Below are 27052 nucleotides of genomic sequence, written 5' to 3'. Positions count from 1 at the left end.
AAGCAATAGTGTTAACTGAAGTTACTTTTACTTTTCGGTATTAAAATAAAATCACCCACGAACATCAGCTTGTAGTTTACGTAAACGTTACTGCAAGCACCACCTGTATCAGATGGAAAACGCTAACGTTACAAGTCACATAAAACCCCTCACTGTAAATTGGCTTTATAATAAAAACCTTAAACCTGTACGTTACTTTCTCTGGGTGAACCTTTCAGGACCAAACGGTTGCATGAAACATAGAAAATGACAATACTTTTAATTAAAGACTGAATGCCGAGAAATCGATTCCTTGTAGGTAACGAGCCCCTCATGGGCAGTGTAACGTTCCTGGTGAGCTAACGTTAGCAGAGCACCGAGCTGCTGCAGTTGTGTGAGGGCGCCGCTGGGTGAGTCCCTCTCTGCGCCGCTTCTGTCTCCACAGCTCCCTTTTCCCAAAGAAAAGAAGAGGAGAACTAGGTCCGGGGAGGAGGGCCGCCGCCATTATCGGAAAGCTTTGCAGAAATACCACTTTCACACACGCAATCTGCTCACGAATTGCATCCGGACATGAACAATTTCTGTTGCAGTAGAAACATATTTTCCGACGACACACCACGGCGATTGCACGAACCTCAAACGTTGTCTCGTGTGCGCGACCGGCCCAGCATTATGTGAGCACAACAATGGACAGAATAATTATTGAAAAAGCAACGTGGTGAACCGAGAAGAAGACGGCTCAGCAGATTTTTTTTTCTTTGAACGCCTGAAATTCTCACGAGGACAAAACAAAACCCACCCTTTGCAAGAACAAAATTGGATTGTTCTGTCATTTTGGGGATATTTATTTCTTCCTCTCCCCGTGTTTAATTGCAACGAAAACAGTGATGCGAAACCAGAGAATCCAGGCACGGGCAACGGATATTTGAATGAAATAACCCCATCGCACAAAGGTGTGGTATTACCAGTGTTGCCCGTGAGTTGAGACGACCCCATAGTGCATTCTGCGGCTCTACGCTTGTGCACATCAGGCGGCGAGGGCTGCGGCAAGCGCTGGCCTGACAGATGCGAGAGGAGAAAGGGAGAAACGCGATGGTACGTACGCATGCTACATATGCCCTTTTCTCTCACGGGCTATTTCCTATGGACGCTGTCGAGTGCTACACTCTAGACAGCTGGGTCAATACATTCTCTTTGAACATGCTCGGTGTGGAGAAGGTAGGCTATAGATTTCGGCTCTGCTGTTTCATTCTGTAGACAGCAGGCCTGGCGTGGTCAGCCCCTCTCTCTATGTGTGTGTGTGCTTGTGTGTGCGCACCCTAAAGCTCATGTTAACTGTTAATCCTTTGCCAAACACAGGCTGTAACCTTTTACCAAATCTTAACTAAGTAAGCGCGTTATGTAAACGGAATTGCTCGAAGGTGCACTTTAGCGAGCTGTGATTTGAGGCCGATGGACGGAGCAGTTTGGTGGTTTTTATTCGCGGAGAACTTGTCCGTCCGTTTTGGGGTATATATATATCAGGCCTAGCTCAGCTGAGCGGTGTGGACTGCCCGTGGTTGCTTTTGACCCTGCCGGCGGAGCTGTTTCGTTTCTAATGTGCGGTCACTTCACGTGACATGATATTCATTGCAATGTAAGCCCATAACTCCACTTGTCATGATGTTTGACTCCAGTGAATCCCATTACGCATAGGTGAAATTCTGCAATCGGTCCTTTTTTTTTTTTTTTGTCCCTCCTTTAGAAATTATGAGCCGACTACATATAGGCTATATCGGAATTGCACCAGTGCTATTATAATGGAGGTGTTAATCAATGCTATAATAGTGGAAGTAGGCCTGTTAAGTGTCTTAAAGCATTGAGCAAGGTCAGTGTCGTTTGGCAGAGATTGTGCTTGTGTCTGGCTCTCCAGTAATAAGTTCTTTATTCACTCACAGTTTTGTCTGCGGAGATTGGGCTGATGGCTGCTGTTTCATTTAGGTTAATAAAAGACTGAGGTGTCTACAACACAGTCATTTTCATGCTTGTCACCCCACTCACTGATGTCAGCTGACATTGTCATTTAAAGAGCACCACTCCCAACAGGTTTTCTTCAAGGATCAATGTAACGACTTTGACCCTGGTTTGATATTGAGTTTGCCTTGAGATGAGTGGACCAGGGCTGAAATGAGTTGATTAATGAAGTAGTTGATCGATGTAAGATTGATAGGAAACAGTTTTGATTACTCTAATGATAATAGTATTCAATATTTAAGCAAAAATACCAACAACTGGTCCAGCTTCTCACATGTGAATATTTTCTGGTTTTCTTAAGTTTCTACGATAGTAATTATAATACTTTTGGACTGTTGGTCAGACATAACAGGAGATGTCACCTTTGGCTCTGGGAAGACCGTATGAGCATTGTTATTAAAACAAAAGAGAGTAATAGCTGCAGCCCGAGCATATACAATACATCTGCTTGACAATTTAATATAATTTGCGGAAGTCAGTGTGCTGTCTGCTTTAAAATTGTATTTACTTTACTCCGGCCATTACTTGTAATATCTAAATGTCAGGAGATATTGTGACTGGTCCTGTAACACCATCTTCATTCAGCTTTTGCTGGTGGTTAGATATAATGCCAAAAACTACAGCAGTGTGTGTACTTGGTGTGTACAGTGATAAAATGGATGCAGTGATTTCACACATATTACAACTAATTGTGTTTCATAAATGATCAGACTTGATATACGATCAAGGCCATAGTCAGGGACAGTAATTAGAGCCCAGTAACCAGTTGAATTCAGAATCAAAGAGCCGATGTCAGTTGGTCTTAAACATTATACCCGACGTTTACCATTGAGGGTCAATTCCTTTAATATCATTTGGTATAAAAAGGAAATGGGCGTTAGCTGGAATGAGATGTGCCTCTTTCATTCCTCTGTAATTGTCATATTGAGTTATTATTAGAGATCACTCAATTATTAAGAAGGAAAGGAAAAATAGCTTTATGCAAGTTGACAGACATTTGCAACGTCTATGTGGAACAATTTGTCAGCTAAAATATTGTCGAACACAAGTCCATTATCATGTGAAGTAGCATGTTTTAACAATATGTTTTTATTTAATGTAAGTTGCCTAGTATGTCCTACGGTTAGGGGTCTGATATTTTTTCCCCTTTTTAATTTATTTTTTATTTGTTGATTGCTCAGTTTGTCTGATTTCTTTGTTGTTCTTTGTTTTTTTGACAGGATCTGATTCATATAAGGAGTGAATGAAAGAACCCTCTGCTCATATCACGGCACTTATTAAAACCAAAGCCCAGCAGAAGAAAGTGAAATCTGATCTCCTCTGTGGATCAGCAACTTTATGGACAAACATTCAAGTGAACTCCTTTATACAGTGCCTGTTTGTGGCAGGATGAGCATTAGCAGGCCATGATGGCGAAAAAGCAAGATGTCCGGTCGCCTATTTACAACCTCATTGTAGTGGGTTTGTCAGGAACAGAGAAGGAGAAGGGCCAATGTGGGGTTGGCAAGTCCTGCTTCTGTAATCGGTATGTGCGGCCTAGTGCTGATGACTTCTACCTGGACCACACATCAGTATTGAGCACCAGTGACTTTGGGGGTCGAGTGGTCAACAATGATCACTTTCTGTTTTGGGGGGAGGTGTCCCGGCTTCTGGAGGAGGGGCCTGAGTGCAGGATGCATGTTGTGGAGCAAACTGAGTTCATTGATGACCAGACATTTCAGCCACACCGTAGCACTGCTATGCAGCCCTACATCAAACGGGCTGCGGGAACCAAGCTGGCTTCAGCGGAGAAGCTCATGTACTTCTGTACCGATCAGCTGGGCTTGGAGCAAGACTTTGAGCAAAAGCAAATGCCCGAGGGCAAGCTGCAGGTCGATGGCTTCCTGCTTTGTGTTGATGTCAGCCGGGGCATGAACCGCAACTTTGATGACCAGCTGAAATTTGTCACAAACCTGTATTTACAGCTTAGCAAGTCTAAGAAGCCCATTGTGCTGGTCCTCACCAAATGTGATGAAGGAGTGGAACGCTACATCAAAGATGCACATACCTTCGCCATCACAAAAAAGAGTCTACCAGTAGTGGAGACGTCTGCACGCTCAAATATAAACGTGGACCTTGCCTTCCTCACTTTGGTTCAACTTATTGATAAGAGCAGGGGCAAGCCCAAGATCATTCTTTACTTTGAAGCGCTAAAGCTCCAGAGTCAGCAGATAGCTTCTGCCAAGGATCGCTATGAATGGCTAATCAACCGCATTGTAAAGAACCATAATGAAACCTGGTTAAACACCAGTCGACGCATGAACACCTCCCCAGAGTACAAAGAATATGTGTTCTTGGAGGGAACGGCTAAATGCAAGAAGCTCTTTCAACAGCATGTCTACCGCCTGAAGCAGGAGCACATTGAGAGGCGTCGCAGAATATACTTAAGCACTCTGCCTTTAGCACTTAGTTCTTTGGTGCCTGACCTGGATGAGATAGATCAGCTGAGCTGGTCTGGGGTACAGAAGGTCCTTGAGTCCAAGCAGCACTTTGCCCACTGGTTTGTCGTTCTGGAGGACTCTCCATGGGAGGATACGTCTCACATTGATAACATGGAAGATGAGCGAATCCCTTCCGACCTGCTGGAGACTGCTGAAGCGGAGGGCTTATTTAATGCCCACCTGGAACATCTGCGTAACGAGTGCAGACGGGCAGAGATGAGGCTGGAGTTTAAACACAAGTTGGCCTCCTCTCCCTTTGTCACACCCGGTAGACCCTGGGAGGAGGCCCGCAGCTTTATCATGAATGAAGAGTTCTACCAGTGGCTTGAAGAGACTGAGTACTTGGACCTGTACAACCGCCATCAGAAGGAGACCATTGACCGCGCTAAAGAAGACTTTCAGGAGCTCTTACTGGAGTACTCCGAGCTTTTTTATGAGCTTGAGGTGGATGCCAAGCCAAGCAAGGAGAAGATGGGGGCGATTCAGGAGCTTTTGGGGGAGGAACAGCGGTTCAAGGCGCTACAGAAGCTACCAGCTGAAAGAGATGCTCTGGTACTGAAGCATATCCACTTCGTCTATCACCCTACCAAGGAGACCTGCCCGAGCAGTCCTAACTGTGGAGACTCTAAGATTGAACAAATCTTAGTCTCACGTTTCCCCACGTGTTACCCATTTTTTGATGTGAAAGCTCATTTTGGGGACACAAAGGCTGACCGAATTAACCTTGTCATACTAGGGAGGGATGGACTGGCCAGAGAATTTTCCAATGAGATTAGGGCTCTCTGCACAAATGACGACTGGTATGTGTTGGACGGGAAGATGTATGAATTGACGCTGCGGCCTATCGAGGGCAACGTGCGTCTTCCAGTGAATTCCTTCCACACCCCCACTTTTACCCCTCACGGATGTCTGTGTCTGTACAACTCAAAAGAGTCCCTCTCCTATGTGATTGAAAGCCTTGAGCGACTTAGGGAGTCAACTCTGGGCCGAAGGGACAGCCAGCTAGCACAGCTGCCAACGTCCCTGCTTTTAGTCACTAAAAGAGGCGTAGGATCATATGTGGATATAGGTGGAGAAACTGCCGTAAACCTAATAACACAGGGACAGCAGGTTGCAAGGAGGCTGCAGTGTAGCTTTTTAGACCCTGCCACCCCCGGTGTGGGCTATGGCCATAATGTCAACGAGACTCAAATCAACCAGGTGCTAAGGAGCCTTCTGGATATTAGGAGGAGCACATCTTTTAGTAGCAGCTCCCCTCCCCTCCTCCCTGAGCCTCCAGGTCTCCGAGACTCTCCTCACCAGCCGGCCCACGAGGCCGACCTTCGCATTGTCATGTGCTTAATGTGTGGAGATTCCTACGACATTGAGCAGCTCCTGTCCCCTTTCCTAATGCACCAGCACTGCAGGCCCATGTCTAATAGTGGCACTTCTGTATTACTGGAGCAGACGGTTGGAGGACACAAGATAGCTATTGAGCTCTCTCTGCTCTCATACCACGCCTCCTTCACTTTGCGGAAGAGCAGGTTAGTACACGGCTACATTGCTGTGTACTCGGTCTCCCGAAAAGCCTCCCTGGAGACCCTGTGTGCATTCTTGTGTGAGGTTCAGGACATCATCCCAGTTCAGCTGTTGGCAGTGGGAGATAGCCAGGCAGAGCTCACTGACAGCGACTATGCCTGTGAACAGCTGATCCAAGGGGAGGAGCTGGCCCATGAGATTGAGGGTCGTTTCAACAGTGTGGTTTGTGGATCCGGGGGGGTGGTGGGAGGCCTGCACAGGATAGAAATGTTCCATTCCTTTCTGATGGAGGTGATTGAGAAACGCAACATTGTGGAGGCCACGCATATGTACGATAATGTTGCAGAAGCATGTACCAGTGAAAACGTGTACTCCCCGCGCTGCAGTTCTCCCAGTCCTGTCACCATGTACCTGGATTCAGAGGATGACGTAGAGCCATCACCCCCGTACTATGATGGCACGCTCTCTTCTCACAGTGGGGGCTTCAACCTGCCCGACTTAGATTCCAGTGACATCTCTGTCATCTCTGACATCAGAGACTTTGAGAACAAACTCAACAACAAAGTGCCCCACCAGGTGAGAGTCAAACCGGGTGTCACTTTTGACTTCCGGAAGGTGAGCCGTAACCCATACATCGATACAATGGGTCATCGTCGCTCCCTACCCTCTGCTGTTACCTGGGTTCCCGGTGGGGATGTGGGCTACGATCCCTCAGATTATGCCGAACCCATTGACGCCGTTTCGAAACCTCGTCCCAGCAACGAGGAGATCATTTACTCGGTGCCACACGACAGCACACAAGGCAAAATCATCACCATCCGCAACTCCAACAGGATGCACTCCAATGGAAATGGCTCGGACAGCGAAGCGGACAGCAGCTCTCTGGAGCGAAGGAGGAAGTTCTCGGCGGCGGGGGTGAAGCCTCGTCTTTACCGCGACCGCTCCAAGCGGCTTGGCAAGTTCAGCAGCTTCCGCACAAGCTTCATAGGCAGCGACGATGAGATCGGAGCGCTTCAGAAGTCCAAGGAGGACGACTTTGGGACCCTGAAAGGCGAAAGTCTTGTTGAGGAGAGTGAGGACCCAAAAAAGAGGAACATTCTGAAGAGCCTGCGACGAACAGCCAAGGTGTGTATTATATCACTTTTTTCTCTTTTTATATTAACGTGTTCATAATACAGATTGTTTTTGGCTTTTATGAAAAATAAACAGACGGGTAAAAGAGCACCACTCACTGTCGAGTGAGTGTGTTTAAACTGTTGTAGGAACTGTGATGTGAGGAACTCCTGATTTGCTGGATGGAGAACATTACATTTTGTTAGAAATCTACCAGTGCAACTTAGTATCAACTTAGTATCCCTGTTTTGAGACACTCACATTCCTCTGTCTTTATTTCTCCACAGAAATCAAGACCAAAGCCCCGTCCAGCCATTCCCAAGCCCCCGGAGAGCATTTACTTTGGGGCCCCCCTAGTGAATGTGGTATCCCCAGACAGACCCATCCCACTCTTCATCGACAAGTGTGTCCGCTTTATTGAGACCACAGGTACGTTGTTTTATCTTTTACCCATGTTGTGCTGTTCTGCATGTGATGTATGCAAAATCAATGGTCATTTACCAGTTTGTATTCTTCACAACAGCTAAATATATTTTATTAAATGAATGTTATTGAATACTCACCTAAAGAAAAATGCTTATTGTTGGAACTCAGTGCACCTGTTCATGACCACATTGTGATGTGAAAGTAATTCAAGGGTTTATTCAGTGGAGTACTCCCCCACAAACTGCCAGCATCTGTATTGCCATGTCTGTTTGCAACGGGGCTAATGAAGTGTTTGTGCTTTGCTCATTTCCCACTGTGGCCCCCCCCACGTCTTCCCCTTTTTCTCTGCTGCGCTCTTTTTTTTCCTCAGGCCTGAATACAGAGGGGTTGTACCGCGTAAGCGGCAACAAGTCGGAGATGGAAAGCATGCAGAGGCAGTTTGAACAGGGTGAGCCGATCGTCAGACTTGTTTGAACCAACTGTTTGACATGTAATTATGTGGCTGCCGAATCAAAACATAAACAGTTACCAAAGGAAAGTGACATGCAAGTGATTGTTCAGTCCTGCTGACGGGCTTATTTCCTCTGATCCCTGTAACTCTCTCATTCTCTCCTTGTGTAGACCACGGATTAGACCTGGTAGAGAAAGACTTCTCCATAAACACCGTGGCTGGAGCCCTCAAAAGCTTCTTCTCTGAGCTGCCTGAGCCCCTGGTGCCTTGTGCTCTGCAGGTGGACCTATTGGATGCTTTCAGTAAGCAAACACTGCTGGGCTGGGAGGGTCTTCACAAGCACATACAAAGATTATTTCTTTAGTAGGGAAGAGGGTAGGGAGGGTTTTGGCTGACCTGTTTTGCTCCCTTTTAGTGTTGACAAGAATCATTTTCATGGTAGTGTATGAAGACATTTAAGTTTGAAATGACTGTGTTCGGTGATGAGGTCTTGATTTTGACTAACTTAACTTCTCTCTTCTCTATGTGCAGAGATTAATGACCGAGAGCAGAGGCTATATACCATGAAGGACGTCCTAAGGAGGTTCCCCAGGGAGAATTATGAGGTCTTCAAATATGTAGTGAGCCACTTACACAAGTACGTTCCCTCTCCACTGTTTGAGTCATGTTGTGAATGTGTTGCTCCTCTGTGGTAGACACCCATCTGTTTTGTTTTTTCTGCACTGTATGATGAGAGTTGATAATTTGTTGTCTGTCTGTCTGTGTTTTTTCCCAGGGTGAGCCAGCTGAACAGGTTGAACTTGATGACCAGCGAAAACTTGTCCATCTGCTTCTGGCCCACCCTCATGAGGCCAGACTTCACCACTATGGATGCCCTGACCGCCACGCGCACCTACCAGACAATCATCGAGAGCTTCATCCACCAGTGTGCATTCTTCTTCTACAACCAGCCCTTCCTCGACTCCCCCACCGGCCTAGCAGGCCTCCCCGCCTCGCCCACCACCACCCTCAGCGGGAGCTCTGCCTACTCTTGTTACCGATCCTCTCCCCCCCACACCGCCGCGCACTTCAGCCCCCTGCAGCAGTCCCCGCCCACCACCCCCCAGTCTCCGCTTCAGTCCCTGCTCCCTCCCCTCCACCAGCACCCCCACCCCCACCCCCACCATTCCCCTGCCGAACAAGAGACACTGTGAGAGACGGTGAAACCACGTGTGCCCATGATGATGCTGGACCTTATCACCAACACACACACACACACACACACACACCTGTGCACACTATGTCTTTGATCATTGACAACCTAGGTTATGAAGAGAGGCGATAGGAAGTGTATGAGAGACTTCCCTAACCTGCCATTTTTATCCACACTTATGTGCATCAGCGTCCCGTTATCAGTGACTCTTCCTCTGCCCTCTGAGCCCCTCATCGCCTGGAATTTAAGGGTTCCAGGTCCGAAGAGGAGGACAGAGGTTGCTGTCACAGCGAGCATCTCTTCTGTCAACAGCCACCATTTATCCTACACTACCAACAAATAGAAACCTCTATATGCCAAGCTGGAAGATTTGTGGCCACCGTGTTTTTATCTGTGTAAAACTGTTTTTTTTCTCATGAAAGTACTGCCACTGGATTTCTTTTGAGACTGTTCCTCTGTAGGTCCTTTGGGCAGCAGTTTGCTCCATATAGCAGAGGTTCCTCTGTCTGCCTTTGGGGTTTCTCTCATCGGCTCTACTTGAGCGGTCAGCATGGGGAGGGGAGGGAAGGGAGGGAGGTAGGGGTTACACATCCAGGGATGCACTTTAATGATCACTGTTGTTTTTCCCCTCGAAAGGGTTCTTTCTTGTTTTTTGTTGACATACTGTTTTTCTTGTGTGTTTTTTTATTTCACAGCTCAAACAGCCATACCCATTGCCTTTACAGAGCTCTGGCAGATCAAACTTTGTTTACATCAAACTTGTTTTTGTATCCACAAACTTATCTGAAGCACTTTTTGATAGTGTAGTGTTAAATTTGAAGAAATGCCACATTGATTTATTGTCCATATTGTTTGTTCAGTGGCTGAATGTGGCATCAGTGCAGGCTTGTGAAAAAAAACAGATCCTTTTTGTAAAAACTTGCGTTCTTTAAGTTGATCAAGACGTACCAGTTTAGATTGATGGGGAGTCTGAATCTACCCATAGTCCTCATTCATCCAGCCATGTGGAAAATAGGTTTCTTTAAGAGTTCGTCCTCTTTCTAGCTGTTGGTTGATCGGAGTGGATGTTTAGGGAAGGTCGGTTTAATTTCACCAATGTAATATCAGAGAAAACGTTGCCTGCCATCAGTCAAGTGAAGGAGAAACATTTGAATGTGTAACGTAATCGTACCACAACACAACTCTTGCATTGCCACCTGCTGTCTGTTGAAACCAAACGCTTGGAACGTGATAGGTTGCTGGATGTGTTTGCCGTGGCTGTCCATCAGCCCCAGGCTCTTTGTCTTCATCTAATATTAAGGACCTTTAACTCAGAAGGTTTAGTATTTTTTGACGCACTGTTACTGCTAGTCCTGCTATACAATGACCAGTAGAAGTTAAATATTTGTGGGTAGGACACATTCAGGAAGCACCACTGCCCGTTTACCTGCTCTAGTGAATTTGTTTAGTGCTGGTCCTCCCCTTTCATGGGTAACAGTCAGCTGATTGTCAGTGGTAGCAGTGTTGGTTTGACCCATTACACTTATGACAGGCAGCACTGTCTTTTCAGTGGGAACAAGTAAAAGTGGACCACTAGAGATTGAAGTTCAGGATGATTGAAGCTCTGTTCTTGTTGCAACGATGACCAGACAAGTTGGACCTTTTGGTTGTCGTAGTATTTGGGATCATCACCTTCTGGTACTTTTTGGAATCGCAATGCTGTTGGAAGTCGTTTTATGTGTTTGTCCGACTAAACTGAGGGCTCTTTCAAACTGCTCATAGCTGCAAGCTGTAACATAAAGACCGGCACAGAGCCTACCAAGCAACTGTCCCACTATAACACAACTCCCGGGAGTATATAATCTTACCACATCACTTAACTTCTGACACAACCGTGGCAAATTTACCGCTCAATGAGGAAAAAAGCGAGTGCATACTACTCTATAATGGTTGTTTATTTGTATGTTGGGGAACACCACCCGTTAGTCAATGGTAGAAAACATTTCTAGTGTGTATTTCAATGATTAAAGGTCCATTTTTACAATTTTTGTGAATGGTTCAAGGCCACTTAAGTTTAGTGCATGATTAAAGTAAAATAAAAAAAAAACACACCAAGGGAGAAGGATGAAAGCCTCTCCCTGTTTTAAAACATGAAATTAGTACGTGAACAAAACGAATACTAAAGTGAAATAGCTGAAACGTGAAAGTTTATGTACTGTGCACCAAGAGCAAACCATGGAATTTATCTGACTGAGAAAAGTGTTTGAAGATGAAGGCCTTATGTGAACTGTATAATAGTTAATAAATTAAATTGTAAAATTGTCCTCAGCTTTCTGGAGTTGCATGTGTTTGTGTCTTACAAGTTGAGGGGTTCCCTCCATTCATTAGAGGAATCCCACAAGGTCGAAATTCAATTGGAAGTTCATTTTTTAAATTTCATTCTAATTCATGAGACCTCACAATACCAGCTGGATTAATATGGTCACAACAAAGGGGCCGTGCGATTCGAGAATATCAAGCGTATCGTGTTGGTGGTTAAAATGTTGAGTATTGTGTGAAAATCCGATGACAGTTTTTTGGAACGCCCGGCTACACCCTGCTGTCATCTGACAACATATCAGACAGGCTACTATTATTCACATTTTTTTCCCGGTGGAATAACGGAGCGTGGTTTAAACTATTTCCCTGATTGACAGGCATGTGTGGCTGCTGCTCCTCAAAGACAATCAGAGGCCCAAGCTAAACTAAAGCAAACTCTTTAACTCTGCTCTCGATGAAGCATTCGTCTCACAAAGAAGCTTAATCCTACACAACATATATCACCGCTGCTGTAGTATTTAGGCAGTGGTGCAGGTGACTCCGAGAAACATCAATTATTCACAGCATGTTAGTCATGATTGACTGCACTCTTTTGGTAGAACACAGTATCTGTTGACCTGTGTGGAGAGGCGAGACATTATAATGGTATGACGCCATCTTGTGGCTGAACAGCTACTGTTACAGGAGGCGTTGCGTCTCACTACTCACTGTGGATTTGCCTGTGATTAAACAAGTGACATGACTCTACTAGTTATGTATTTCCCCCCTTTTCCTTTTTCAGATTCATCTCTGGGTTTGTTCGTTGCCTGCTGACCGCTTCATGTTCGGTCGCGTTGCTGAGATCGCGTCTGGTGCCAGAAATCTAAAGAAAGTGTCTCTACGCTCACAAAGTCTCACAGGTGGTCTGGACCGCCTTACTCCTCTACGACTACTTATAGAATGTTGACTCGTGCGGTGCCAGACATATTCTCAAACATCATAAAGTCATCTGACTAATCTCTTGTGTCATTCAGAGGAATGTGGTTTTGCCATTATTTTATTTATTTATTTAGGTGACTGATCTAAATTCAGTAGTGTTCATAGTGTGTTTTCTTCTTATGGTTAATATATACGACTATGAATTGAACTCTCCAGCTTGAGTTTATAAACTACGTAGTTTATGAGAAAGATAAGTGGGACGTTTCCAACAACATGCAACACATTTGACTGAATGACGCGTATCACTTGATTTAAGTGTAATTGTACCCTTTTCATTGATATTGTGAGTATTTTCCCTGAATTTGCTATCTTCTGTGAGTTATCAGTATTGTTACTGACAATAGTGTTCAATGTATAACTTGATTATTCTGTGTGGTTCTTGTCTTCCCCTGAAGGCCTCTGAGAGCACAATGTTGCAGCCCAGAACGAGGCCTCCTTAACAAACATACAAAGTCTTTAAGTCAGTATGACGGACACGTTTACACATCTATCCAGACCAGCGCATGCTCTCATTGGATCATTTTCATAATGGTTTGGCCATTTTCATACCAGATAAATATTTACATTTTCAGATTATATTTATAGCTAGTTTCAACATCAGCTGAGTATCGACACCAAAAACTTTATTCTGTTTTTGGATTTAATTTAGGTTATATTAATATCAACCTGCTACAGGTCGTCCAGTGATACTCTAAGCACTTTTCCCGTCTCGTCCTGTCTCCTTTCGTCTCCTCTCGTCTCCTCTCACCTCGTCTCATGGTCCTGCCAGCATGAGGACTGCTTTAGCTGTCTTTGTTTTCATATTCAGATGATATGCAAACAAACCTGTTGAGAATGACAGAGGCCGTGACGTATGAAAGATAGCTTTATTGCACAAGGTGTTAGAATGATCTTTTTAGTTTTTCTTTTCTTTTCATAGAAAATGTACTTTTGAACACAAGCAATTGCTATAACAAGCAACTCAAACAAATGTTTGGGATACCCTCAACATTTTTTTTTTCTTTTGTTTTGTTTTGTTTTTGATTTTCATACATTTTTTCCTTCATTTTTTCCCTTTTAGCAAGCATGCAATGATTTTTTGAGGATGAACAAAATACAAAATAATGATAATAAAAAAAGTAAATAGGACAAATGACAACAGCAAAAGACCTTTAAAAAAAGAATAAAAATTCAACAAATTAGTATCAAAAACATAAAGGGAAAGAAAAAATGTTTTTTGCCCATTTCAGAAGTAAAATATTTTATTTTTGATACTATTTCAATTTTGAAATTGGGGCATTCAACCCTGATGTGTCCCCTGATTTATTCTGACGAAAATAGCTCTTCATACAAAACTGTGTTTTTATGTACAAGACTTAATCTATAAACAACACTGACAACGGTAGAGATGATGGATCTAGCATGTTCCGGGTGGTGAATTTTTACTTTAATTTATCTGAACGGGGGGGAAATGGACGGGAGCCGGAATGATTCAGGTTTACAGACCGACTCCAGTCCAGTATATACACAACAGTAAGTTTGTGTGACCAAAAGAGCTACGAGTCCCTGATTTCACTTGGCTGAACTGGTTTTAGCCACAGGCCACATACCTCACTACCAAAATTTTGACAAAACCCCAAACAAATTATAATGAATATTATGAATCAAAATCAACGGACCAACAGACACCCCCTCCCCTAAACGAACAAACAAATAAAGTACATGGATAAATAAATATAAACCACAAAACGCTATCATGGAGACATTCCGAAAGGTTCTTGTGTGAATGTACATCAGAGCAAAATGGAGGGGTATGGAGATAAAGAAAGCAGGGCATATACAGTAATTCAGACAGGGCAACAACAAAGATATCAATTGAGTGAACATTATATCATTTTCAAAACTGAACTCCCTGACATATAACATCGCTCAACATTATATTATTTTACTTCATTCACATCATGACTGGGATTCTTTCAGCTACTTGTACGTTTCTTTGAAGAGCGAAGCTCGGCTGGGTGACACCAAGGCAGGCTGGGAAGTTGGTAGGATGTGTTACTGAAGCCGTGATTCGACATCATGACTCATGTCTGCAACCACTCTCCCAACATAAAACTTATTTGTGGATCTTCTGTGACACTTGTTCTTTGTTTTTAACCAACCCGCTCAGGCTTTCGAGAAGCCCAATAGAGTCAAAGAGGCTGTATTCTCGAAAGCAGACTTGAATAATATGACGGAAGGCTTTCTGCCATGATTGTTTCCGCCGAACACACGTCCACAGCAAAGTAGGTTTTTATTTGTTCACCCAGTCAGCCTGCCTTTTCAGGAACTGAAACTAAAACTAAGTATATCTTGCTTTTCCCATCTTGGAAAGGGCCGCTCGCTGTCCACACAGGAGCGAAACACTCTTCTGTTAGTCGGTCTACATACAGCAACATACAGAACATCCCGTATATATACTAAACTTTTTTCTTTCTTTAGTCCAACCTTCTTTTTTTTTTAATTTGGGTTGAGCGATTGTCTCATTCTTAAATTTGACATTAACATTAAATTGCTGTACATACTACTAAACTATTGTAGTACATACAATTTATACTTTGTCATAATTTCACTTAAATGGCAATAATATACCTACATAGAAATATATATGTAAATTCTTTATAATACCAAATATTCTCTATTTGTAATGTGAGAACTTATAGCTGGTTCAGTTGGGTTGTCGTGATTTGTTTAAAAAGTTAGACACTGTTCAGCTGGAGAGAGATGTGTGGAGAATATTATTGTGATAGACATTTTTATCCTTCTTGGAAGTGAACCTGAATCATTTGTTTTGGAATCACCATGAAGAGAAGAACTGCCAATAGCTATTTGGGACTTGTAAGAGACACATAGAGGGTGAAAGATACAGTAAGAATAGGGAACTTAACTGGAAGTCCTGCAAGTTGACAATAATACTCAAACTATGGAGGACAGTATGTGTGTGCATATGAGAGACAGGATGGCCACACAGCTTCATACTGGCTATCGTAGTCTTCATCATCATAAACACAGAGCTCTTAGCTCCTCAATTATAGTCAATATTTTCAAATGACCACAGAATCACTTCCTGTTTTTTCTTTTGCTGTGCGACTCCGCGAGGACTGAGCGGAGCAGAGCACCAGCCGGCTGGAACTGTTAGTTGGAGTTAGTAATTCTTTTATAGAGTCCCAGGTGAACATGAAAAGCAGGGTTAGCTGGGTCTCTGTCTGGGAGAACACCTATCCCGAGGAAAATTAGAATGCTGGGCAGTTCACCATTAGTTGGGTTTAAAGAAAGATGGTTGCATGCCCTTTCTAGGCCCAGACCGAAGAGCACCAGAGGGGGGGGCTGGCTGAGGAGTGTGATAGCAATGCAAGTCTGTGCAGGAGGACGGACTACACCAGTGTGTACGACTTGGAGTAGGCCCCCACGCTCTGTTTCTGCAGTCTCCCCAGCGCAGAAGAGCTGCTCTCTAGCAGCGAGTCTCTGGAGCCCCCCACCTTGTTACTGTTGGTGGGGTTGCTGCTCGTGCTGGAAGTGGAAGCAGTCGCTGCAGTGTTGGAGCTGGGCATGGTGAGAGTCCTTTGGGGCAAGGTGGCGGTGCCCGAGCTCGCGCCCAAGCTGGCCAGCCCAGAATGGCCCAGCGTCAGGACCTGCTGCTTGGCAGGGTCTAGAGTCTTGTGACGGCCCTGGGTGTGATACGCCCGCTGCGTCAGGCTGCGGATTGAGGCTTCCCGCGGTGGCACAGCTGGGCACGGATCATGCAGCTCCCCTTGCTTGCGGAAGAATGGGTCCGTCTTCATGTACAGGGGTAGGTTGCAGAATTCACCTGAGAGAGGCGAGAGAAGAGACGGGACAAGAGCAGACAGTGAGGGGATTTAGAATTGTATGCTATTGTGTCTTTTCCATTGCTGAAATTAATTATTTCCAAATGCATCTGAATAAATATGACCCTGGTGCTTTTCTTACTACAATATAACTCATGACTTGGTGGTTTTGATTTGAGATTGATTTGTTTGCAGAAAAACCGATGCCTCTGAGGGATTGTTTTGGCATATTGGGTCAGGAAACTTCAAGATGACCACTTGGCTTTTGATTCAACCTGGATCATTCAGAGTAACAGTGCGGGATTTACTCGTTTATTATCCACATTATTGTGGCAGATAAACCTTTCTTTGGTGTGTCAGCGTCGCTACACCAACTCCCAGAGAGTGCAGTCCATTCCCACTATGTATTTATATATAGTTTGAGTAATTTTGTATTTCTTTAGTGAAATCTCTCTGGATTCTGTTACAGCATTGTTGTTGTGACTTTGTGTTGCTCTTTTGTCAAGGGAAGACCTTTTCCCATCGTTTTAGGTCACTTTAAGTAAAATCCCTTGTGTTGGTTTGGGAGAAAAAGCAGGTATTCATGCATCTTTTTGTACTTACTTTTGTTTGCGCGGTGGGGAATGGGCACAGCCACATTTTTACCGCGGTCATAGTCCTGCGGTTTGGGCGGCGAGGCAGTGAAGCGGCAGATGCCTGGTTCGGACGGCGTGCTGAGGGAGGTCATGCTGTCTGCCGGGTCGTTGGTGCCTGTGGTCATCTGGTCGGATGAGCTATCGGAGATGAAGCACTCTGTGATGGTGAACTTGGCGTGCTGCAGGTGCTCCTCCAGCTTGGCGTGCTCGTAGGCCCTCGCCAGCTCCTCATAAGTGGAGGAGGCGCTCTCTGTCGACACCATACTGTTGCGACCCTTATCTGGAAAAACAGACATAAAAACACAAACATTTTATATAATAATTGAGGCAACAATTCTTACTTAGCTGGTTTGATTGATTAAAACATTTTAGTCTGTTTTAGAGAAACTGTTGGTTGGGAGCTCATGGTTTATGAGTTTTGGGGAGCGGGCAAACTATATATGGTTTCGTAATTTTAATTATTATCATTCGTTTCACTCTCTTTTCTGTTACAGAGTACCTTGTTTCTTTGTAATAGCGTTACTGGTAGTACTAGGCAGTGTTAGGCAGAATAGAATAGATTTTCTCCATTCTTTGATTTGGTAACTTGAGAATGCATGTCATGGTGTATATACTGTTCATACGCTGCTGGATTGGGTTAGACTTTGATGTTAAACCTTCAAATAAAAAAAAATAAAAAAAACGGCGATAACATAAAAGCAATAGCAGTACATACGAGCTGCAGTGTCATTGTATCAGGGGTGCTGGCTGGGATTGACCCACCTGTGTCTTGCGACAGACTGGCGCTGTAGCTGTCGCTCTCGGTGGCGGTGATGCCGTGAGAGCCCATCGTCCGCCAGTCGGACGTCAGAGTTCGCGCCGAGGCCGTCGACTGGCTCTGACTCGGTCGGCTTAGGGTCCACTGGCTGGAGTATCTGTTCCTGGAGCTGTGGGCTGATTTTATACTCTTCCTGGACACGGGGTCTGAGAGAGGTCACGGTGATCAAAGAACAGCTTGACAGTACAAAGACCGTGTATCCATATATTGATTGTCAAGACAGCCACATACTGTCTTTACTGTCTGAAGTGCTATTCAATACGAGATCGAAGCTTTCACCTGGATTTAGCTGCTCAACCTATTTCATGTTCTGTCACTGTAAGAGCTGTGAAATGTAAAAAACAAAAAAAAACTCACTTGTGCCTGGGCGGATGTCTGACATGTCGATCAAAGGCCCTGAGTTCTGGATGAGGGCTTGGTGGTGCAGAGACACGCCGGTACAGAAGTTCTGCGGATTGACTGATTGGCTGAACTCCGTGTCCGTCACTGGCACCGCTGCCTTGTCCTCCCCTGTTGCAAGCAAAAGATGAGGACATACAACTAAATGTTAATTATCTCACAGAAGATACTAGAACATGCGTGATACAGTGATGAATCAGTTTATGCTGGTGTTAAGTGCAGCCACATGCCTATCTGTTTGATGCCTTCCTTGTCCTCAATGAGTAGCTGAACACGAGGGATGTCAATGTGGAGCCTCGGTCCTTGAGGAGGGCCCTTCACCGGAGTGTCTATGCTGCGATTGTTCTTGCTGCACACACACGTTGAAATAACACATATAGTTTTCCAAAGGTTGACCTATGTGAAATATTACATCCTTTACACAGTAGGCATAAAAACTACGCCCGTAAAACGCTGGCTCTTACCTGATAAGCATCTCAGCGAGGCTCTTAGCATCTATAAGAAGACAATATCTTAATTAGATCATAGCTGGCTATGAAGATAATCGTTTCAACTCGTCACTCTTTGTCACATTAATTAATTACACACAATAATAATGATCTCTCTCTGAACTCTCGCTTTCTTTCTCTCTCACCTCTAAGACGCTTAAGCCTCTTCTCTTTGCGTTTCTTGCGGATAATGAAGAGCAAAGCAACGCCCAGAGTGATGAGGATGACCGGAGAGCCGATGGAGAACAGCTTCTTCACATCATCCCCTTCTCCACGAGCTGATTTGATGGGAGGGATTGTACCTGTGGAGAGAAGGGCAATGAGAAAAATATTTAGGAAAGAAAATTCAGTGCACGTGGCACTCAAATAGGAAAAGATGTAGGATTCACTTACTGCCATCGTAGTCAGTGGTGGCAAACTGGGAGCTCTGGTTGCCACACCCAGCACTGTTGCACGCCTTCATCTTGAGCTCATACCAGGTGGCCTCACGCAGCTCACTGAGGAAGAGCTGAGTGGTAGAGTTGGCCTTGAGGCTCTGCCAGGCCCAGGTACCTTTGGGCCTAAAGTCCAGCATCATGTCGGTGATGGGGCAGCCGCCGCTGGTCCAGCCCTGCAGGTTGAGACCCGCATGAGTGGAGTTGATGTGGGTGAGCAGCGGCTGGTCCTTATTGAACACTGGTTCTGTAGAGAAGAGTGGCAGACAGAACGGCAGGTTAGAAAGATGCTGGTAATGCCAACAAAGCAATACAAGCAGTATTACGAAAACAGGCAACAAATTCTCTCCACATAAAGCATTTCTTTTGCACAAACTATGTGACAATTACGCATGTTTTCAATGCCCGAGATCTGCGAGGGGCAGAAATTCATATTGCCATAAAACAACATTAAATAGGATAGAACAGCAAAAGCCAAAAAAAACCAAAAGCGAAGACAACTTTATTCTGTTTTGAGGCCAGAGTTATAATCTGTTCACTTGTCTCCTGCTTCACTCATGTCTACAACACTTTTGCCTCCGCCCCTCACCTCTTCCATGTGTCTTTGCTTCAATGATCTCACTGATGCGCCCTGAGCCCACGCTGTTCTTGGCCGCCAACTTGACCTTGTACCAGGTTCCACAGCGCAGATTGTCCAGCCTGAAGGAACGTTCACTGGAGCTGATGAACACATCCCTCCACTCCTCTGTGTTGTCCACAGAATACTGCAGCACAAATCCTGCAGAATCACACAACGCGTCAAGTCATTTAGAGCAACTGATGTAAATCCAAGAAATTAAAGACGGTGGAGAGTCCTTGCTGCTGCTACGTCTATTGGACACCAGGGGGCAACAATAAGCTACAATCAGTTGTAGTTTGACTACTACTTGCACAGAAACATTGTTTACCCTGTTATTTGCAGATTTAGAACAACTGATAGCAAGAGGGTGAAGCGCATTGAAAGGATGTGTTGTCATGAGACAGCTGCAAGGTGGGCAGGTGTTTCTCTGTTCACAGAGAGTCTTACCCCTGATGGAGCTCCCCCCGTTGTCCCCAGGTATCCAAGCCAGGGTGATGGAGGAGGTGGAGGTAGTGGAGACGGTCAGACGAGGCTGATCAGGAGGAACTGGATGTACACACAGAGACAGTGACTCAACACTCAACACTCAATGAAACATCACAAAGGAAACACATCCTCCGCTGGAGTTCCTCTCAGAGGCATCTTCTGTTTCTTCTTACCTTGCACCACCAGGTTGACTATGATGGTGTCGAAGCCCAGCGTGTTGGTGGCAGTGCAGGTGTAGTACCCAGAATCCTCCGCTTTGACTGAACGTAGCACCAGTGTGCCGTTGGATAAGATCTGCCGTTGACTGTCAGCTGTCACCGGAATGGCAGAGTCCTCACTGACGAAGTACAGACAGGTTACAGATGTTAATCTCGTTCCAGAAGTAAGTGATTTTGTTTTTCTCTCACACAGGCAGCAGTGTCTGTCTGTGTGAGTCATGATGCTGACATGTAAGTGCCATTAGATGAGCTCTGACCTGTCTTTGGTCCATTTAATTGTGGGGGCGGGTTCTCCTACTGAGCTGCAGGGCAGACGCACTTCCTTCTTCCAGGGTGTGGTCACCGTTCCCCCAAAGGAAAGGATCTTAGCCGGGACTGCACACACAAAAAAGTCATGAATCTTTTGACTACACCAAGACAAAACAAAAACTGCTTCAGCGTCTCTCACACAAATATGTCTTTCTTCGTATTTTCAGATGTCTAACTGCACGTCTCTGCTGAATGAGTGGCCCAGTTGTCCTGAGGGGAAAGGCCTTTACTCACTTCTGAGGGAATAAAAAGCTGTAGTGTGGTGTTTTAGTGTAGCCCCTCCTCGAACCGCTCAGTTTCAGTCTATCTTTTCTCCATAGATCCTCCTCTCTATTGATTCTCGCCTGCTACCTCTCTCCCCAAGGGTCATTTTACTGGATAGGCCCTGTTCATCACCACATAATTAACAACAGTGTTTCTTGCAACATAGCCACTACTTAATCAATACTACGGCTGTCAATCCATAACAGAGAGAGCAGGACAGAGAGAGAAGGAGAGAGGGTGATGAGAGAGATTTGTGTACAGGAGATCATGTTGCCGTTTCATATCCATCTCTAGAGCGCTCTCCCTCATAACCTTTACAGAAATCCCTTTACCCTTCTCCTCCACTACAGGCTCGCCCGAAGGACCCACCTTTCCCAGCAGGCTCCACTGTGACCTTTGAGCTGATGTTGCCACGGCCGGCAGTTGTCACGGCTGCAGACCAGATGTGGTATTGTTTACCACGGGTAAGGTGTGTGATACGGTAGAAGAGCATCTCTGGGTTGGCCTCGTACTCACTGGGCGCCTGGGACAGAGGGCATGCGATGTCATGTTAGCAAAGTGTGATGAGACAGTGACACGACAGACTTCATGGCCGCTCTCGAGACTAAAGAAGTGTTGACGGCTCATAGCGCCCAAATGGGTATTGAAAGACAACACTCTTTCTCATTTCAAGTCTTACATTTTCTTGGGAACGAAAGAAGTGAACTTTTTCGCAGCCATCATTTTAAATAGATCAGATATCAGCACAGCTTGCCTTCTTAAAGATAAAATGATGAGGCTGACATGTCTAGTGTGTGGGGACAGGTGTTTCACACAGGTGTTTCACACAGGTGTTTCACAGGGCACTAACACAGACACAGACATAGAGTAAATAGAGATTTTAAAACGATCGCATGGGAAATTCCTGTGTGCTATATTGACAGGGATCCATTACTGTAATTTCATGTAGTACTATTTCTATATACTACATCTTCCCAAATGCTCTTCTGTTTCTAAATTGTAATCTGTGTTCATTTTAGGATACATTTCACTGTCTTTGGTTGACCTCAATTGTTGCATGTGTAACTCTGATATGTATTCATATTCCTTATGAATTGTGTTATTGCTTAAATTAATTTAGGCATCCAGATGTTCTCCAATTAGTTATTTCTCTCGTCTTGTATTTGCTGGTTCTTGGAATAGGGACCAGTCTTTGTCAAATGTGAATGACCTCTCTAAGGACTAATGTAAATTGCCCTGTGAACTCAGTGCTTTGAAAAACTCAGAAGGTTACTGGCAAACATCCTGAAGCAGGCAAGAAACCTTAATCAGTAGACTTTTGACAGTCTTGAGTGAAACGATGACGAATGGAAGTGTCATTGTGATGGCAGCGATTTGCTCGTTGATGAATTCATTTACCTTTGACGCACACGTTTAATGTTTAGAGAAAGTGACATTCTTTTGAAGGACACGATAAGTGCTGTGCTACACAGTGCAAATGAATGTGGTGATTGCATTTAATGTTTTGAGAATTGTAAGAGTGTTTCAGGACCGTTACAATTAAGTATTAACTACTACAAAAAAGTGTAAGATAAACAAATGAAATAAAAACATTCATCAAGATTAAGTGCATGTTTTTTTGAGTTTTTTTTTGGACAAGACAGAATAGAACAGATCACTCCAAATAAATTGAATACAAATTAAATTATATCACCTCACATAGGCAGATTTATTAACTGGGTTAAGAAAATTTGTATTTCAGGCCTCGGTGATGGATTAAACTGTGTTCCCGTGGATATTTTTCCAACAAACACATCTTTGAGAAAATATTCACACATACACCTGCAGGCACAGAAACACACACACACACACACATGCCAACGCGCGCGCAAAAACACTGTTCTCTCTCAAGTCGATCCTCTGTTCTATCTCTTTAATCTGTTCATCTCTCAGTGTTCATCTTCTGTTCCTTCACCATTTGCTTTCCCCTCTTTCCTTCGATCCCCCTCCGTCTAGCTCAGCGAAGAGGAGAGGATGGAGGGACCGAGGGAGGGAGGGGGGGGGGGGAGTGTGTGTGTAGGGGGTGCGTTCGAACATTCCTTCAGCAGAGCGGCGGTGTTGTGGTGATCCAGGGAGTGATACGGGGAGATAATGAAAAGACGGACAAAAGCACTCTCATCTCGATGTGACTGATACCCTCCTCTGCTCCTCCCTTCTTCCCAGCCCGTCTCTCACTCTCTCCCTCTCCCCTCATCTCTCTCTTTTCCTCTCATTTCCCCCCTCAGTCTCTCCCTACCTCTAATGGTGTGTCTCTTTCTCCCTCTCAACCTCCTTTCCCCCCTCCCTTCCTCCCTCTCTCTCCTCCCTGCCCATGCTCATTTACATGGCACTCATGCACAGAGAGGGAGGAGTATGTGTGAATAATAAGAAAGTGAGATTCTATCCTGATATCAGATTTCACTGTGTGCTGGTGTTTGTGTGCACACGATCTAACCAAAAACCGAGATGCCGCACACACGTGTATAAATAGAAAATGTTGAAATGTGATGTCTGTAAATGTGTGTATGTGTGTGTGTGTGTGTGTTTCTGATGCGGCAGTGTGCATGTGTGAGCTTGTTCTCTGCTTCATTTGCATATCTACGTCTCATCAGGTTGCCAAGACAACCTCATCTGTTCATCTGGGAGGGCAGGAAATAAAGCGATGGTGCAAACACGGGGAAAGAGAGACACTCGCAAGGATACTCACACACGCACACGTTCAATTAATAATAGTAGATAAAAATGAATTATTTCCATTGGTAGATTTCTATCAAGTTCACAAATTCCTTGCTTCTCAATCACCTGGAACATTTTCTACTGGCCCCTTATACTGTATGAGTCACACACACACACACACACACACACACACACACACACACACACACACACACACACACACACACACACAGAGGAAGGACTTACCGGCTGCCCAGACCCTGGACTGGAGCAGTAGATGGTGTACTTGCGGATAACACCGTTTGGTTTGTGTGGAGGCAACCAAGACACAACCACACTACTTGGAGAGGAAGGAACTGCCTTGATGCCAGCAGGTGGACCAGGAACTATAGAAAACACATGGGAACATCAGCAAAGCGGAAATGTGCATGTGTGTTTGTGTGTGTGTGTGTGTGTGTGTGCATGCACATGCTGGGTGTTGGACGTTGGACGTTAAAGTGAGCAGGCTTGTTTGCAGATTGCTAGTCTTATCCTGCACTAAGCCGCTCTAGGAGGACTTGGAAGAACTCCCTTTGGGTGGACGGTGGCGACATATGTTCAGTCAGACATTGGTCAGCAGTTCTGACTCTGTGACACCCAGCGGTCTCTCAACTCTTGAACCCACAAACAGATTAGACAATAGAGTCTGATCCTCTGCTAGCCACTTAAGCCGGACACTGGACACCACATAATGCTCTCATCGGCATCTAAAGGCGTTAGAAGGGTTTAAAATGGATGCACACTTAAACCAAAACACATCAGGACACAGGATACTCAGAAAGGCTTTTGTCGCATTGGCCTTACAGTATGTGGTTCACAGTGTCGAGCCTATTCAATCCCCACCATAAATAGGGCTTGCACTTGACAGTGGGCCTCATCTGGGGTCTACAGAAGGTGGCTACCGCATTGTAAGACCCGGCTCTCTAAATCCAACCCCCAACTCCTCTTTTTCTTTTATGTGAGGCCCCCTGATCCAGTCATTCAACCAGCCCATGCTGTCGGGACTCCTTCATTTTGCACATTACATGAGCAGGGATAAAAAAAACTCCAAAAGGATGGATGTAGCAAGGGAGGTTCTAAAAGAGGGAGGCGGGGGATGAAAGAATGGGGAGAATGATAGGTGCAGTTCCTGGGGGAGTGATGATGGTGGTGGTGGTGTTGGGGAGGGGCAGAGAAGGCAGTCATCATTATCATAACTGGACCTCCATGTCAAAGTAGGAGTGGCAGTAGGAGGGGGGAGAGTTAAGTCCCATCTGGTGCCCAAAATCTGCCCAGGACTCCAGACAGACACACAGACAGTCTGCTGCACAGCCAACACGGCCCGGGTGATGACAAGGAAGCGAGGCACAATGGTGCTGAGCCAACATCCCCACCTACATGAATATATTATGCACTACAGTGCCAATCAGCGGAGGATGTGTCACAGTAAAGGGTTCAACTAACTACAAAGAGAATGCGGTCGTAGCAGTCCAATTTTAAATGGGCTGAGAAAATAAATTCTTGGCAATGACATTACTACTACGTCTGTATTTTTTGGACGGTTCATTTGTTTTGTCGGCTAAGAACAGGCTGTGTGATCACCTTTCTATCTTTCCATCTTCAACCCCCAGGCCCATCCTCCTCTCCCTCCTCTATAAAGAGACATGGATCTGGCTGTAATCCCGCCTCCAATGGTGTAAGCAGAAAATTAATTCTCTCTAATCCAAGAGAAGTTAATCCCTATGCCTATGGCAAGAGGGCTGGTGGAAGGGGATGCGGGCCGGGCTGATGGCTGACTCCCGGATGGTATATGCTCCAAGGGAGCACCCCTCCCCTCCCCCTAGTGTCTCCCGCCAGCCCTCCCTCAGCCCTGAGCCGCGGCCCCAAAGCCTCTTAATTCTCATTAGTACTGCTAATGGAGCTTCCCAGCATAAATGAGCTTTCGACATGGGTTTGAGATACAGCGTCTTTTTTTAAAATATATATCCCCCTCCCATCGTCCTACCCCCTTCACCCTCACCCCATACACTGTGCACGCATAGTTCAAGCTCTGCTCTATTTGGATTTATTCCCGCACTAAAAAAATGACAAAAAAAGTTAAAGGCTGACGTCTTTTTCTTCAGAGTGAGCCAGTGTGAGTCCGTGTGTATACTCACGGTCCTCGCGGGTTTGGATATACAGGACGTTGCTGCGGACCCCGTCTCCAGCTTGTGTGTAGGCCAGAACCTGAACACTGTAGTTGGTGAACTTCTCGAGCCCTCGCAGCTCAACCTGTTCACGTTGGGTGGTGATATTCTGCATCTCTCCCCATTCTGAGGACAGGAAAAACTGTATGAGAGTACACACAACCAACTCTGATTTCTACAAAAAAACAGTTATATACTACTAACTTGCTTTGCTAAATATGTTTTGGAGGAAATGTGACGACTGCCTGGATTACAAGGCAGCAGTTGTAGGGAGAAAGTCAAGGTGGATGGTTGGTTATAGGAAGCACCAAACTTTAAAGCAGATGCATGGATTTGTGAGTTGTGTCCCACACAGTTTATAGGCTACTTTGTTAAAGTTAAAGGTTATCTATATGACAATCAGAGCATGAATATACTTACTATTTGCTATTTAAAGATATAGTGGAGTAATGTTTACCTTCCCTCTGTGTGTGTTGTTATCTGAGCTATCTAAGAGTGCCCCAGTGGATAGCTAATGGCCGCACTCTACACCGCTTTCATACGGCGGTTACAGCCGATAACGTCGTTCCAACCGACTGCATCGTTGCATAAGCGTAGCGCCCAACCTCCACTACTCCTCAGGTAAACACGGTTAGCTCTGTCACCACTGCTGTCATTGTTTGCACCGTTAGCGCTGTTAGCTGCAAGCTGCCGGCTCAGATATAGATATACTCTGAATTTAAAATTTAGCACCTTTTAGAAAAGACTGTGGTTTTGGTTAAATATTGAAAAAGTCAACATGTCCTGTCTCGCTCCACAGTCTTTCGCTAACCATAACAGAGTGCTTTAGTAGCCTCAACATAACCATAAACTGTACCTTTCTTACCATTATACGGACGTCATTTCCCACAAAACACATTCACAAATGCAAATTTGTTGTAAATGAAATACATTTTTGTGACACAGGATTGAACAGAGATAGGAGCACAAACACACTACTGTACATGTAATCTCATCCCATCAATATTAATGGTGTTAAGAATCTAAGACACAAAGAAACAAGGGCGAACATGAACAAATCCAAAGACACACAGCAACAGGAAGTGCTTTATGAGAAAAGTGGGACACATTCTGACTCACAACACTGACAGGGTGGGTGGGAGGGTGTTGGTGAACTTTAGAATGAGATAGGTGATAATTACTCTGCATTGGCCACTGGGCCTGGCCCCCACAG

The 27052-nt window shown here is 45.0% G+C and overlaps 2 protein-coding genes across 2 annotated transcripts in view; one reads left to right on the top strand and one right to left on the bottom strand.

Moving 5' to 3' along the window:
* The first annotated feature begins 882 nt into the window (after nucleotides 1-882).
* On the top strand, nucleotides 883-9713 carry arhgap35b (Rho GTPase activating protein 35b). Its single transcript, XM_079171250.1, has 7 exons — nucleotides 883-1074; nucleotides 3213-7115; nucleotides 7391-7532; nucleotides 7900-7977; nucleotides 8151-8282; nucleotides 8512-8617; nucleotides 8756-9713. The coding sequence occupies exons 2-7, from the start codon at nucleotides 3399-3401 to the stop codon at nucleotides 9171-9173; spliced, it is 4593 nt and encodes a 1530-aa protein (XP_079027376.1). The 5' UTR covers nucleotides 883-1074; nucleotides 3213-3398; the 3' UTR covers nucleotides 9174-9713.
* A 6127-nt stretch (nucleotides 9714-15840) lies between these two features.
* The window catches only part of LOC306704790 (cell adhesion molecule DSCAML1-like), a gene marked incomplete at both ends in the record, with an annotated part of 49034 nt that continues 37822 nt past the window's right edge, over nucleotides 15841-27052 (bottom strand). Inside the window, 15 exons of the mRNA XM_079171308.1 lie at nucleotides 15841-16274; nucleotides 16876-17187; nucleotides 17670-17870; nucleotides 18082-18234; nucleotides 18354-18472; nucleotides 18588-18618; nucleotides 18758-18913; nucleotides 19005-19292; nucleotides 19635-19823; nucleotides 20112-20210; nucleotides 20324-20487; nucleotides 20626-20743; nucleotides 21311-21464; nucleotides 23882-24021; nucleotides 25810-25965. Of these exons, the coding sequence (XP_079027434.1) occupies nucleotides 15841-16274; nucleotides 16876-17187; nucleotides 17670-17870; nucleotides 18082-18234; nucleotides 18354-18472; nucleotides 18588-18618; nucleotides 18758-18913; nucleotides 19005-19292; nucleotides 19635-19823; nucleotides 20112-20210; nucleotides 20324-20487; nucleotides 20626-20743; nucleotides 21311-21464; nucleotides 23882-24021; nucleotides 25810-25965 (2714 nt within the window). The remainder of the gene's footprint in view (nucleotides 16275-16875; nucleotides 17188-17669; nucleotides 17871-18081; nucleotides 18235-18353; nucleotides 18473-18587; nucleotides 18619-18757; nucleotides 18914-19004; nucleotides 19293-19634; nucleotides 19824-20111; nucleotides 20211-20323; nucleotides 20488-20625; nucleotides 20744-21310; nucleotides 21465-23881; nucleotides 24022-25809; nucleotides 25966-27052) is intronic.

The sequence above is a fragment of the Pholis gunnellus genome, assembly GCF_910591455.1.
Source record: "Pholis gunnellus genome assembly, chromosome: 13".
In the NCBI taxonomy this organism is placed as follows: Eukaryota; Metazoa; Chordata; class Actinopteri; order Perciformes; family Pholidae; genus Pholis; species Pholis gunnellus.
This window is presented reverse-complemented; position numbering and strand designations above follow the sequence as displayed.